This window comes from Jaculus jaculus, chromosome 12, assembly GCF_020740685.1.
Source record: "Jaculus jaculus isolate mJacJac1 chromosome 12, mJacJac1.mat.Y.cur, whole genome shotgun sequence".
NCBI classification, from domain to species: Eukaryota; Metazoa; Chordata; class Mammalia; order Rodentia; family Dipodidae; genus Jaculus; species Jaculus jaculus.
The window spans coordinates 71,622,145-71,637,961 of NC_059113.1; the positions used below are offsets into that span (position 1 = coordinate 71,622,145).

General features: G+C 37.0%; 1 protein-coding gene across 1 annotated transcript in view; it reads left to right on the forward strand.

Annotated features, from left to right (window-relative positions):
* Fat4 (FAT atypical cadherin 4) overlaps nt 1–15,817 on the forward strand; it is a 184,065-nt gene that overhangs the window by 79,998 nt on the left and 88,250 nt on the right. The window contains exon 3 of the mRNA XM_045131880.1: nt 3,849–3,980. Coding sequence (XP_044987815.1) covers nt 3,849–3,980 — 132 coding nt within the window. The remainder of the gene's footprint in view (nt 1–3,848; nt 3,981–15,817) is intronic.

The following is a 15,817-nucleotide window of genomic DNA, read 5'->3' on the forward strand; positions in this document are numbered from 1 at the left end:
GACTTGCTTCCTGGGTAGATGCTCCCATTGGATGTGATGCTGAGCAGGGTCACTGGGCTGTCTCTGCACAGTTTAGCTTAAAGGCATTGTGGGAAACTCTCCTTTCATAGCCTGTTTCAGGCCAGGCAAGACAGGTGAAGCTTTCCTTCCCAGAACCAGAGAAACTGACTGGTCAGGTGTAAGGCTAGAACTGCTCCTGGCCTAGATTTCTATGAGGTTAATTTGTCTTTTATTTTAGCTTCTCTTGGGCCTACACACAAGAAAGGAAGTGGCAGATATTCAGTGTTTTATTTAACATTGAAAGGATAAGAATTGCTATAGAGTGAGGATAGATAGTTATTCCTGATTATCAGTACCCACCTTGAGTACCTGCCAATGACTAGGGAAATGTCATGGGAATGACAGCTTGAGGGCCACTTGGGGATGGCAGTTGTTGAAATGCCACATGGTGATCAGCTTAGCAACTTCTAAAAGGCTTGGAACCACTGTGAGAAACTTACACACCCTTTAGTTTCTCAAATGAACTTCTCCCAAACAGACTGAAGACGTCTCCTGAAGCTCTTTTCAAGTTATCATTCTGAGCTTGTGTTATCATGAAATGTCTAATAGCATAGAAATTATATATTGTGGCACAAGGGCACAAAAACTAGGATGTCAACAGGATTGGGCATTTCTTGATACCATTGCACAGAAGACAAGTTTGATTAATTTGTTTTACATAATCCAAAACAATCATGGCTATCTTATTAGTTCATTACTTAATATTTATTTTAGTGTAGCAAAATCTAAAACATCCGAATTGGATATTAAAACAAAAACATCTCTGAAGGTTTCTATGTCAGGCATGAATAATTGTGCCAATGAACAAGAGAAAGTGTTACTCTCTAAGGCCTAGCACTTAGACATTGCTATTTTGCACAGCAGTAATAACCTTGAGGAACATGGATTCCAACACAAATGCATCAACACCTACATGCATACTCTCAACATAAATACTGGGCTGGAGAGATGGCTTAGTGGTTAAGCACTTGCCTGTGAAGACTCATGACTCATGAAGGCTCAGTTCCCCAGGACCCACGTTAGCCAGAGGCACAAGGGGGCGCACGCGTCTGGAGTTTGTCTGCAGCGGCTGGAGGCCCTGGCGTGCCCATTCTCTCTATCTGCCTCTTTCTCTCTGTCTGTCGCTCTCAAATAAATAAATAAACAAAAAATTTAAAAAAAAACACAAATACTTTTTCTGATAGGTCTTCAAATGTTGACTTCCTCAGCATACTTTTCTTTTCACTTCTGAATAAGTATGTGGTCTACATGACACATCACTGGCCTTATGCCAAGATCTCAGGTGACGGGTACACCTGGGTGCATCCTTCAGATGGCTCAGCTTTGAAGCCTATTGAAAGTTCAGTGGTGGTAGGAGGCCTTGGCTCTGGTTCTTTGTATAATAGATGAAATGAACATAGTGATATTTTATATTTCTTAAGTACTAATAAATTTCCTTGAAATGAAGGGTTTCTAAACTTTTAATATGCTATGAAACCTATGATTGTTCTTCACATACAGATGATTATTTCATGTGGGTTGAACAGGGGTTATGAATTACCACTATACCCACTTTGTAGAGAGGTTATAAGTATATGGATATGTTTCTAATAGTCATTAGGATAAATGTCCATTTAATTGTGATCCTAATTGAAGGATGAACTCTTATTTAACCTTACTGTTACCAGACCTTAATTTGAACATAGTGTGTTATGTTCTTATTTATTTAAATAAATTGCATACTTATATCCACCCATGTGCAATGGTATCATTAGTTATGTAGTTCTATGCTGATTATTCACTTAAACCCAGAAAAGTGAGGTAAACTATTCTTGATGTAGTACACAATGAAGTGATTGGCTTCATGGTATTAAAATCTTAAAAATGCAAAACAAGAAAACATTGTGTCTAGTTCAATAACTATTTCACAGGGTTATTTTTTGGTTAGTTATTGAGGTGAACACTAGGCAAGCTATTTTTTTTTTAGTGCAAAGAACTTCGTAACAACACTTAAATTTATACTTTTACTCTAACTCACAAAACTACCAAAGACAACATTTTTTGAACCAATGTGTCTTTGGCTCCTGTAATCTATCGTGCTTTTGCCTCTAAATATTATAGTTTCCTTTATCAGGGTTTCAGTGTCTGTGGGTCAGCTTTCTCCAGATACCACTGTTCTATAGACCCCCAAATTGTAACAGGAGTGTGACCATGGACAATACTGGTTTCAGCCACCCCAAGCTAAAGTGATCAGAGTCAAACTCAGAGCTATAGCTGCCCAGGTAATTGTAGCAGACAGCACATCTGCTTCTATAGCGCCAGATATCAAAGCACATAGGCCAACTGATAGGCAAATATAAAATATGCAAGTGTCTTATCTTAAGAGTGTAATGTTCCTTTTATCTTGGGAGTTGGTTTTCACAATGTGTCAGAATAAATACTTTTAACATGGCTACTGGGCTTAAATTATGGTCACTGCTAGTAGTGTTGTGTTTTAAAAGCAGCTGCTCAGAGAGTTGATTTATTTTTTTTTTCAAAACATACTTTACTATGCAATTAGTTTAGTTATTAGGATCTAAAAAAATGTATAGACAAATGTGAAACCCTAGAAACTGTTATCGGTATCCACTTAGCTAAGCAAAACTTCGGTGTGTCTTTTAAGAGAATGGAAGAATTGAATCTATTTTATAACATATACATTTTCATTTATGAAAAATAAAATAGACTTTTAAAGTTTCAGAATGTTAAAGTAAACCAAGTAATATCTATTGTCTGTAGTCCTTAATATGACCTAATCTGTATAGAAAGTAGTCTTTAAATATTCTAGTCTTCCAGATATTATTGCTAAGCTTTTATTAATATTGATTCCTGTGTTTTATGCAATAATTCCAAACCAAGCACATTACATCTTAGTCCAGAGTAGGCATAGTAATGGTTTGCATTGGGTCCAAGATAGTGGGCTAAGAACATGGTACTCTTGAGAATCGTCAAAAGAAATGGCATCCATCAACATGAACAGGTCAGACAGTTCAAAGAATTTCTCTTGTTTAGGGGACAAGTTTCTCAGATCCAAATTGTCAACAATATGTTTTCCTAGGGAGAAGTACAAATACTTCAGTTTTTATGTATTTCTAAGAATGCATTTCAACTGTTCCCTCAAAGGAATGGTGTACTAGCCTATTTTTTTCTGTGATTTGGGTGGCTAAAACACACATGTTATATATAATACATATATAACTATATATGTATTATATAATACATATATAATACATTCTAAAATATCAAATGAATAACTGATGATACGAGTAATTATATCATAGACAAAGTATTCCAGGTTCCTGAAAAATGCACACATGTATGAAAATGTATTTATAGTTTTCACAAAATTTTCAAATGTTATTCATTGTGTTTTTTGGGCAAATTCATGTTTTCATACCCATACATTGTTTACTATGTGGCTGGGTGGCAGTTCAGTGCTATAACACTGGATTACTGCTCCACTGTGAGTTATCACTAATGCATGTCTCAAATAGGAAATTAGCAGCTCCTACTACAGCAAATTCCCATGAATATTATATATGCATATATATGTTTGTATGTTTGTATACATATACATAGTTATACATATAATAGTTATGACTATTACAATCTGAAGCATATTACTCATTTCATACAGCCACCACTTACAATGTGACCTATTTTTGTTCATTCCCTTTCCATTAGCATATGACATTTTTACCTGTTGTGTCTTTATATATTGGGATCTTGTAGACATGTGCAGCTCAAACATCATTCCTCTTTCTTTGCAGGTGGAAATAACCCTCCAGGATATTAATGACAACCCACCAGTGTTTCCAACAGACACTCTGGAGCTCACTGTGGAGGAGAACATTGGAGATGGCTCAAAGATTATGCAACTGACAGCCTTGGATGCTGACGAGGTAGCTCAGAGGATGTCTTTAAAGTTTTGAACCTTGGGATTGTGTGACCTGTCAAATTTCAAGTGTCTGCTGACAAAATGTAGTGTCCAATAATCAAGGTTCTTTCCCAGAGGACATATGTTAGTATGTCTGAAGTGTGATATAAGAATGGTGAGACACTCTCATGTCATTCTTCTTTGATTAGCAGTTCCACAACTCAGTTGATAATTGTTTGCATTTTAGATTTTTAGCCAAATTATTTTAATATCTCATATTATAATAGCATCACAAAACATATCTTTAAGAGCCTGGAGATATGACTTTGTGGGGAAAATGCTTGCCATGAAAACACGAAGACCAGAGTTCAAATACCCAGCACTCGCGTAAAAGCCAAGCTCATTGGCATGTGCCTGCAATCCCAGCACAGGGAGATGGAGGCAACAGGATCTTTAGAATTGACTGGGGGATAACTAGTCTAACCAAATTGGTAAGCTTGAGTGAGAGACCCTGCTTAACAAACAACATAAGATGAAGGGCAACTAATCAAGTCCCTGAAGTTGACCTGTGTCCTCCATACATACATACACACACACACACACACATGCATGTACATCTGCATACATATGTGTACCTACATAATATCAGCGTTCATATGCATGCATAACACATATACACAGTCACATACACACAACCATCTTTATTTGTATTAAGTCTTTGTCATTCAAATTTGCTCTTATAGTAAATAATGGTGAATATTTATTTCATTAAAACTTTAAAAAGCAAATAATCTAAAATTTAAAAATATATAAGGTGACCTCACACTCTTAATATGAAAATATTAATACTAAATACTACATTACATATTTATATTTTATATTTTTGGTAATATACATTCTAAGGCTATTTTCTAGATGAGCTCATGGAAATAAACAGGAAGGAATAGCACAACTTTCATACATCATACCTAGTGATGAGCTCAAACTTTAGACCATAATTTAGACTATCATCTTCTATATTTGTACTAGAACCATAGCTATTCCATTGCCATGCCAAGAATGACATGGAAGCTTGAATCATTTGTAATTTGTATATTTTTTATGATAAAACACATTGATTTTTTCTTGTTTTGCCTGGGTAAAAGTTTTCATTGATGCTTCATAGTTGTGGAAAGAGGGATGACCTCCTTAGACATGAGCATACCCTCTTCTGACCCTCTTCAGCCAAACCTGACAAAATTGGAATTTCTCTCAATTTCAAGAATGTATGAACTTTTGATTTTTTCCTGTGAATAAGCTGTGTATTAGTGTATTTCTCTGGTGTTAAAAAGTGAATAAATATCACACTAATCAACAGATAATTCAAAAGTACTATGACCTATTCATTATAAAATTTTTAAAATCTAGTAAGGCACAGATATTTTTGTAGGTAATAGCCATGTCTGGTAGTAAAGATTTGGTGTTTTAAATTTAGCATCTGCAATTCATTTTTCTTGGAAAGAAAATGTTTAATTTATTTCCAGTTTATGTGTGTGTGTGTGTGTGTGTGTGTGTGTGTGTGTGTGTGTGTATGAGCTTGTGTGAGACAAGCTCTCATGTAACCTAGGCTATCTACTTAAAAATGACAGGATGACTTAAATCTTCTGATCCTCCTATCTCTGCTTCCTGAGTGCTAGAATTACAAGCATGTAACATCATACTTGGTTTATGCAGTGCTGGGGATTGAACCCAAAGCTTCTTGCATGCACCCTCATGACCACGCTACCTCCCCAGTCCAGTTCAGTTATCATTAAAGGGGTTATCTGATTGAACATATCTATTATTGACTCATATGTAATATCCTTATTTCTAATTTTATAAATAATTCTTAAATCTTCTTGACAAACTCTAGTTATATCAGTTTATAAAATTTAATTCATTCATTTGTTCTAATTTGACAATCATAACAATAAAAATCTTGTGAAATTGACATAATTCACATTAAATTACAACAATTATAATGATTGATTTTTCTACATATTTTGAAGGAAGAGAGCAAACAAATATCATTTATTTGAAATGACTTGTTCTAATCACTTCAAAAATATGAAGCAATAGCCATAGCAATTTTAATATATATTTTAATGTGATAGTTATTTACTCCATGGAATACTGTAATTGGATTGGGATTACTCAATCCAGTTTGTAGTCAGTCACAAATATATTGTAAATGGAAATTCAGTTGTTGTAATCAGCATACAATTCCTCTGAGAACTGATCATTTCAACCTTTAGTGCTCTTCCCTTAAGACTGTTAGATTTTTATCCTCATCATTTCTCCTTTTAAGAATCCAAATGCATTGATGTAACTGCTATGTGAGTTTCTGGTGTGACTTCATAGTATGTGTGAAAATGCAAGCATATACATGTTTGTACTGCCTTCATTGACACATTAAGATATCCTAAAGTTATGCAAAATTTGAGAAAAGGTGAGAGTCCTCATGATTCTAGGTATTTGCACCAAAACTGGTTCCAAAATATTTAACTTTTTTTGTTTTTTTTTTAAATAAATAAACACCCCCTTTTATTTATTTTATTATTATTATTGTTGTTGTTGTTTTATTTTTATTTTATTTATTTATTTATTTGAGAGCGACAGACACAGAGAAAGACAGATAGAGGGAGAGAGAATGGGCACACCAGGGTTTCCAGCCTCTGCAAATGAATTCCAGACGCGTGCGCCCCCTTGTGCATCTGGCTAACGTGGGACCTGGGGAACCGAGCCTTGAACCGGGGACCTTAGGCTTCACAGGCAAGCGCTTAACCACTAAGCCATCTCTCCAGCCCCAAAATATTTAACTTTTTAAAAATAAATTTTAAAATATTTTTATTTTTTATTCATCTGAAAGAGACAGAGAGAGTGAGATAATGGGCACACCAGAGCCTCTGGCCACTGCAAAGGAACTCCCACTGCATGTAGGTATTGGGAAATCAAACCTAGGTACTTAGGTTTTGCAGGCAAGTGTCTTATCTGCAAAGTCATCTCTCTAGCTCTATTTTTTAATTTTTTAATCTTTTTTTTTGAGGCAAACCCAACAGACTCATCTTTTTTTTTATGTGAGAGAGCAAGAGAGCAAGTAAGAGAGAGAGAGAGAGAAAGAGAGAGAGAGAGAGAAAGAGAAAGAAAGAGAGAATGAGAGAAAAAATTGGTCTGCCAGAGCATCTAGTCATTGCAATCAAATTCCAGATGTGTACTCTACCTTGTGCCCATGTGTGACTCTGTGTGCTTGCATCATTTTGTATGTCTGGCTTATGTGGTATCTGGAGAGTCAAACATGGGTCCTTAGACTTCTCAGGCAAGTGCCTTAACTGCTAAGCCATCTCTCTAGCTGTATTTAAAAAAAAAAAAATTTATTGAAGCTTTATTTTTTTTTAATTTTAAGAAAGTTAAGTAACCAGGGAGGTGTGATCATTTACATATCACAGTTAAAAGTTTTTGAATGTAAAGATAACACTTTGGATAATCAAATGTTATATTCAAGGTCAGACAGAGTAGAGATTTAAGGGACAGAATAGTTCAAGCCTGTAAAGTAGGAATAGACAAGAGAATGAGGCTGAGGGTGGGGATTGTCAACAGGTCAAATGAGAAGGAAGAGGTAAAGTGTCATGAGTGTAGCTGACTGCAGAAATCAGAATGTCTGTGTGTGCTATGGTGTGTGTGCTGGTGGAAGTTTGAGGGAGTTAGTGCTATGGTTTGTGGTAAGTATGGTATGGGAGATGTATGAAGAGCATTGGATTGTGATGTGTATGTGTGCTTATGTATGTGTGATGTGGATGTTTAGTGTTTTAAATATGTGTGGTATGTGTGTAGTGCATGAAGTATGTGTGGTGTGTGTGTGTGTAGTGTATGAGGTATGTGTGGTGTAGGTGTGCAGTGTGTGATGTATGTGGTGTGTGTGTGTTTGAGTAAAAACCAGGAGAAGCTTAAGGAAACTCACTTAAACTTTTTAGGAAGGAGGGGCATTTTTGTAAATAACTTTTTAAAGAGATGAAATCCATTTGCTTCTTTGCTTCTAGAATACATTTTCTCTTAAATATGTAATGGTGATTTCATAATTACTGAGTAGTTCAACTCTTGCCATGAAGAAGCAGTATATTTTTGGCCATATGCCAAATAAAATGAATACTCAAGCTCCCTACAGCATTGAGAAATGTTGGCTTTTACATTTGTGTTATTTATGAAAAAAAAAATAATCTTTTAGATAACCTTCTAGTTTCTTGCCCCTTTCTCAGCTCCTTACTTCTATGCTGAATATGGATGAGAATAATTTGAAATGTTTTCTGTCTTCCATAATACAGGCTGTGTTTGTTTTTTATTTGGTTTGAACAGAACTGCATACTGAAATGTAAAGTTTGTGGCCAGAATTAAGTCATCACACAATGTTACTGATTGAGAAGGTGCAGAGTGATTCTTGAAGGCACTGAACATTTCTACTCCACCAGTAACTTATGTCACTATTCTTTGTGTAATTATACACATTTTCTTAATTACTAAACATAAATCGAAACTGTTGGTATTTTAGAGAAACCTATGGGGCAGTGGGGTATCACTACTGGATAAAGAAATCAGTTTCAGAGAGCAGCAACATGCCTGTATGCTCATGCTAAGCCAGAGTCCTCAAATTTTGATCATGGTCCCATAATTGTTCTTGAAAATATTAGTTAAGGTGGAAAAGTGAGTACATTTGCAGTTTACCATTTCTTACCTTTAGTCTTTTATTTATTTATTAATTAATGTATTTATTTGAGAGTGATAGACAGAGCGAGAAAGAGGCAGATAGATAGATAGAAAATGGGCACGCCAGGGTCTCTAGCCACTGCAAAGGAACTCCAGACGCATGCGCCCCTCATGCATCTGGCTAACGTGTGTCCTGGGGGATTGAGCCTCGAACCGGTGTCCTTAGGCTCGACAGGCAAGCGCTTAACTGCTAAGCCATCTCTCCAGCCCCCTTTAGTCTTTCTTATGAGTGATTTTGAATCTGGTTCCTGGAGACAGTCAACTGATTTTAAACAGAGCTATTCTCACATCCCTGTAGCTGAAATGCCATATTTGTTTCTGGGATTGTTGATATGGCATATTTTGCATTTAAATGGATAGATCTTTCAAAATGCTATTCTTGGCCATGCATTTTCAGATGCTAATGACTAATATTAATTTATAACAGCTGATTTTGAATATAAATATTGCTTTATCAACAGAGTATTTTTCTTTCAGAATAATAATTACTATTTTAAGGACACTATTTATTACTACAAGGCATTTTGTAGATGGGACACCTCTAAATATCAAGTTATTTGTGCAGTGTGATGGCTTTCGAATATATGTTTTTAAATATTTTATTTATTTGGGAGAGAGAAAGAGAAGAATTTTCAGAAAGAGAGAAAGAAAGAGAAAGAAGATAGGTGCACCAGGACTTCTAGCCAATGCAAACTCCAGATGTGTGCACTACCTTGTGCATCTGGCTTTATATGGATACTGGAGAATCAAACTTGGGTCCTCACAGGCAAGCAGTTTAACTACTAAGCCATGTCTCCAGCCCTAGAATATTTTTGTTTTTTCACATTTCCTTAATTCCTTAATTCCATATCACTGAATAAATCAGAATTGAGTGTAGCTACATTTATATGTATACAACTTGACTAGAATAATAAAATTACTCTGTAAAATGTCCCAACTTGTAGCTCTAACAGTCTTTCCACCCCCTCTTCTGCAACATTCCCTGAGCCATGCTGGGAGCATTTTAAGTCTACTTCAGTGATGGACACTTAGAGGCGTCTGGATCCCTGGTTTGGTAGGTGTTCAGTGTCCTCGATATCTATTTCGATCACCCTTGTGCTGATATCAGCTTAACTAAGATAATAGCATTCTTGCTTATTTCCCCAATTCCTCTGTGGTTTCAACTGGGGCTGAGGTGGAATATGCTGGGTCTTTTATCTCAAGTCCACTTCCCATCTGAAAAAATGAAGTAGATTCTCCAGCAGAGAGTAAAGTCAGCACAAGTTAAATGGGGTAACCATTATTAATTTATAGAGTATTAAAATGGTTTAGAAACACTTATAGTTTAAGATTAGGGGGAGCTTAACAATGGAAAGCAAAATCTTTATCTGGATATGATTCTGACTTGTTTCCCAGTTCCAGATATGAATTCCTTTCCACTGAGCAGATCTGTTAGCCAACCCGAGAGCAGTTAGTTACCCACCATGGCTGTGTGCCACTATTGCACTTGTGTAAGCATCATATCAGGTTGTTTGCTTCTGAGTCACTTAGAATTTGAGTGACTTGGACAGATGTTGGCCACTTTCCTCTGGTAGCTCATGTAGTGCCTTTCAGCACTAGATGGGCTAATTATCTGGGGACTGTCTCTCCTTTGGATTCCAAACAGGACTCTCTATGGTCTGTGCCAACAGCATTGAGTGCCTTCATCAGTAGGGTCTACCATTACCCTCTGGTGGGTAATCAAGGGCTCTGACAGAAGCCTCTCTTGTTTGTTTTGGGAGATCTAGTAGGTCTCTGTGATTAACAGTTCTTTGTGGATATAGACCACATCATGGTACAGGGAATTAAAGGACAGATCCATGGGAAAAGAAAAACCCAGAGAAGAAAGAGAACAAGTAGAAATTTGATGTCAGGTTTTGCCTCACTCTTTCCAGGTCCCTTGAATTCAGGCTTTCCCTATAAGGTCTGCTTGAGGGTTCTACCTTTTAGTTTGATTTCCTGGATATAGGATTCTATGGTACCAGTTCAGTTTGGGTTCAGATTTTGTACCCCGCCCTATACATTTCCCTTCCCTCAAGCCCTACCTTCCCTATTGTCCAAACCTCAAGATGCTATTCAGTTATGTCAACAACTTGGGCTGATCCAGGTTAGGAAATGCAAATGAGTGAGATCATGTGATGGTTGTCTTTCTGTGATATATAGGACTGGGAAAAGACTTTCTGAACAAAACACTAGTAGCCAAGTAAATTAAACAAGCAATAGGATCTCATGAAGCCATAAAGCTTTTGCACAGACAAACATACCATAAGCAGAGCCAATAGGTTACCCACTAAATGGGAGAAAATCTTTGCCAGCTATGCCACTGACAGAAGCCTAATATCTAGAATCTATAAAGAGCTCAGAAAACTAAATAATAAAAAATCAAACAATACACTCCAAAAGTGGGGCAGAGAACAAAAGAGTTCTCAGATGAAGAATTACCATTGGTGAATATACACACGAAGAAAATGTTCAAGCCGGGCATGGGTGTTTAATCCCAGTACTCGGGAGGCAGAGGTAGGAGGATCACCGTGAGTTCGAGGCCACTCTGAGACTACATAGTGAATTCCAGGTCAGCCTGAGCCAGAGTGAGACCCTACCTCAAAAAAACAAAAAAAAAAAACAAAAAAAAGGAAAAAAAAAAAGAAAGAAAATGTTCAGCAGCTCTAACCATCAAGGAAATGCGAATTAAAACAACTATGTGATTCCTTACCTCAATAAGGATAGTAAACATTAAAAAAATCAAATAAAAACAAATTGTGGTGAGGCTGTAGAGAAATAGGAACCCTCATAAATAGGAACCCTCATTCACTGTTGGTGGGAATGCAAGCTGGTACAACCACTGTGGGAATCAATTTGGAAACTCCTGCAAAGGATTAATATAGAGTTACCAGCAGAACCTGTTATTCCCTTACTGGGCATTTACCCTAAAACTCCACATCTCAGTTCAGAAATATTTGCTCAACCATGTTTATAGATGATCAATTTATAATAGCTAAAAACTAGAATGAACCCTGGTGCCCATCATTGGATGAATGGATAACCAAGATGTTGTAAATCTACATGACGGAATTCTACTCAGCAGTAAGAAAAAAAGACACATTGAAATTTGCAGAACAATGGTCAGACTTGGAACAGATCATTTCTCTCTCTCTCTCTTTCTTTCTTTCTCCCTTTCTTTTTTATTAGTTTTGTACTCAGTGAATGCAGATAAGTTGGTACCATTGCTAGCCTCCTCCTTGTCCTGGCCCCTCTGCTGGAATCCTCCTAGTTAGGGAATATAGGTCATGCATTGTGGGGTTATCCATAAGTTATGGGTAGAAGGCAATGTCTCTGTGTATAATGACCTAATGAATGGCTCTAACATTCTTTGTGCTCCCTCTTCCACAAATCTCTCAGAGGCATGTTGTGCTCATTTCAGGTCTGCTTCAGTGATGAGGTCTTGTGAGCCTCTGTGTCTCTGGATATCTAGTTTGGTAGGAGTTGATTGTTCTCTGTGTCTATCTTTTTCACCCTTGTGCTGGTACCAGGTTCACCATGAAAACAGCACTCTTGCTTGTTTCCCCACTTAGTATTAGCTGGGGCTCCTTTGAGGTATGATCAGGTTGTTCTCTCCTAAGGATCTGCATTTATCTGAAAAAGAGAAGCAGATTCTCTGAGAGTAAAGTTAGCACAAAATAAGTGTGATAACCATTTTTTAGAGAGAATTTAATAGGTGTAGGCCCTCTTGTAGTCCACAATTGGTGGGGGCTTGATAATGGAAAGCAGGCTCATTTTTTGGACATGATTCTCACTTGTTTCTCAGCTCCAGCTATGGGTTCTCTTCTACTGAGCAGATCAGTTGGCCAAAGCAAGAGCAGATGGTTTCACACTATGGCTGTAGACCACTACTGCACTTGCGTGAGCTTCATGTCCGGTTGTTTGCTAAGTAGGTTAGATCATGAGTTGCTTGGACAGATATTGTTCATTTTCACCCAGTCACTCATGTAGCACCTTCTGGCACTAGACACACTAACTGTCTGGGGACTAGCTCTTTTCTAGATTGCATGTTATGTGCCACAGCATATGGTGTCTTCAGCAGTAGGGTCTTATCACCAACCTTTGTTGAGTCATCAAATACTCTGACAGGAATCTGTCTTCTTTTGGGAAATCTTGTAGGTCTCTCTTATTAAGAGCTCATTGTGGATGATAACCACATGCTGGTATTGGAAGTTACAAGTCAGCTCCCAAGAAGAGAAGGAGTAAAAGATAAGTATTAAGAAAGATATAGAGAGAAAAGGGAGGGGGGAGAGAAAGAGAGAGAAAGAGAAAGAAAGAAATAAGAGAAATTAAGATCAGTTTCATCGTACCCTCTCCAGGGCCTTGTGATTTAGGTGTTCCCTCTAAGGGCTTGGTGAAGGTTCAACCATTTGCTCTGTCTTTTAGGATGTAGAATTTTATGGTACCATTGCTTTTAGGGTCCAGTTTTGTAACCCCCACTGCCTCCCTTATACCCCCTCCCTCCCCACCCAACCTATTGTTTGTTCCTCGAAATACTTGCTAGGTATGTCGGCATCTCCCATAGGAGCTGTAGATGAATGAGATCATTTTAAGTGAACTCACACACTCACATAAGGATAACCATTGCATAATCTAACCTGAAGTTCCTAACCTGGCTCCTTTTAGCCCTCCTCTTCCCTTCTTTTCACTCCTGCACACCAAGTGCTCAGTCCCTATCACTTTTACTTTCCCATGGACCTAGTAAATACACAGTTGCAGCAGTAAAACCACTTAGTTTCCATAGAAACACTTACTTTACCCTTCTCCATGTGTATGATTTGGTTTCTAAATCAAAGCTAATGTTAAAGGCTGATTTGTAATTTTATTAAAATTAATTAATTAATTAATTAATTAAATTTATTGTGTGTGTGTGTGTGTGTGTGTGTGTGTGTGTGTGTGTGTATAGACCAGAAGTTGACATTAAATGTATTCCTCTGTCACTCTTCCCTTTTTTTCTCTTACTTAGTCCCTCAAGCTTGAATCTTTAGCTCACCCATTTGGCTACTATAGCTAGCCAGCTTGCTCCAGGGATCCTCTTGAGTGCTAGGATTGTAAGTAGGCTTTCAAGCTCTTAGCATATTTATGTGGGTGGTGAGGATTTGATCTCAGGTCCTCATGCTTGCCCAGCAAGCACCTTTCCTACTGAGACATCTCCCTAACCTAAAGGCTCAGCTTTAATTAAGAAAACAAAGCTAATACAGAAGGCTGAGATTTATTATATTATTTAATGGAGCAAATCATGGAAGGTTGTAATATATTGCAGTCACCTCTTATCTCCTTATATTTATTTTATTGTGATGAGAACACTTAATATGACACTCAGCCTCTTCGTAGATTTTTAAGTGTATGACACATTATTGTTCACTGTAGACACAGGTTTGATATGTCCTGAAGTGCCCCAAAACATTTTTTTATCTTGTGCAAGTGAAGGTTCCTACCTAGGTGACTACCATGGAAGTAACTTTTCATTTCCTTACTTTCAACCTCCACAAACTAACCTCTTGATAACTTATTCTATGAAGGTGAGTATTTTAAATGCCTCAAAAAAGTGATGTCCTGAAACAGTTATCTTTGATCAGTGGCTTTAAGCTTCATAATGTCACACGTGGAAGGATTTTCTTCTCCAAACAATTATGTTTGTGCATGTTTGTGCCACACTTCTTTATCTGTTCACCCACTGAGGGGCATTTGGGTCATTCCGAAATCTTGACTACTGTGAATAGTTCAGTAGAGAGCATGAAAACATTAATATCTTTTTAAAATCTAACTTCATTTATTTTCCATAAATACACAGGAGCTAAATTGGTAGACCTAGTTTTTTGCTTGAGGCCTCCTCATACAGTTTTCTACAACATTCCCACCAAGAAAGAACCATTTTCCAATTTTTCCGTGCTTTTGTCCACATTTTTTTTTCTTTCCCAAGTAAGGTCTTCCTCTAACCCAGGCTGACCTGGAATTCACCATGTAGTCTCAGGTTGGCCTTGAACTCACAATAATTCTCCTACGTCTGCCTCCTAGTGCTGAGGTTAAAGATGTGCGCCCCCATGCCTGGCTCACATTTATTGATTTTTGTTTTGATAATAGCTATTCTAACATGTTTGAGGTGACACATTATTGTGGTTTGGATTTGCATTTTCATGGTGATTAGTGACAATTAACCTAATTTTTATGTATGTGTTGACTATCTTTGTAACTTCTTTGGAAAGATATCAACTTGGACCCTTAGTGAATTTTTAAATTAGATTAATAGATGCTTGCTTTGGGTTGTATGGGCTCTTAATACATTTTGGAACTATCTATCTATCTATCTATTATCTATCTATCTATCTATCTATCATCTATCTATCTATCTATCTATCATTTATGGATATATAATTTCTTCGATTAGACAGCTTTCCTTTTCCTTTCCTTTTTAAAAATATTTTATTTTTATTTACTCAATTGAGAGAAAGACACAGGAAGAGACAGAGAGTGAGAGAGAGAAAGAGAGGGAGAGACAGAGAGAGAGAGAATGGGCATACCAGGGCTTCCGGCCCCTACAAATGAACTTCAGACACCTGTGCCACCTTGTGCATCTGCCTTATGTGGGACCTGGGAAATTGAACTAAGATCCTTTGGCTTTGCAGGCAAGTGCTTTAACCACTAAACAATCTCTCCATCCCCCTTTTCCTTTTCTTTTTCTTCAGTGATTTTTAGCAGAAGCCTCTTTAATGACATAATCTCACTTCTCTTTGTTATTTGTGTTTCAACTCCAGAGCAATGAAATCAGAATTACTTGTGAGAGTTTTATAGTTTCAGGTCTTTTGTTTGTTCACCCATTTTCAGTTTGCTTTTGAGTGTAAAGACAAGGATCCTATTTTATTCTTTATTGTGTGGGTATTCTGTCTGTCCAACACCATTTGATGGAGACAAATCCTTTTCTATTTTATATACTTGGTTAGGCATAAATTTTTTTCTGGACATTTTGTTCAGCTCCATTGATAAGTATGTTCATCTTTATGTTACTACCAAATAATTTTATAGTTCAGC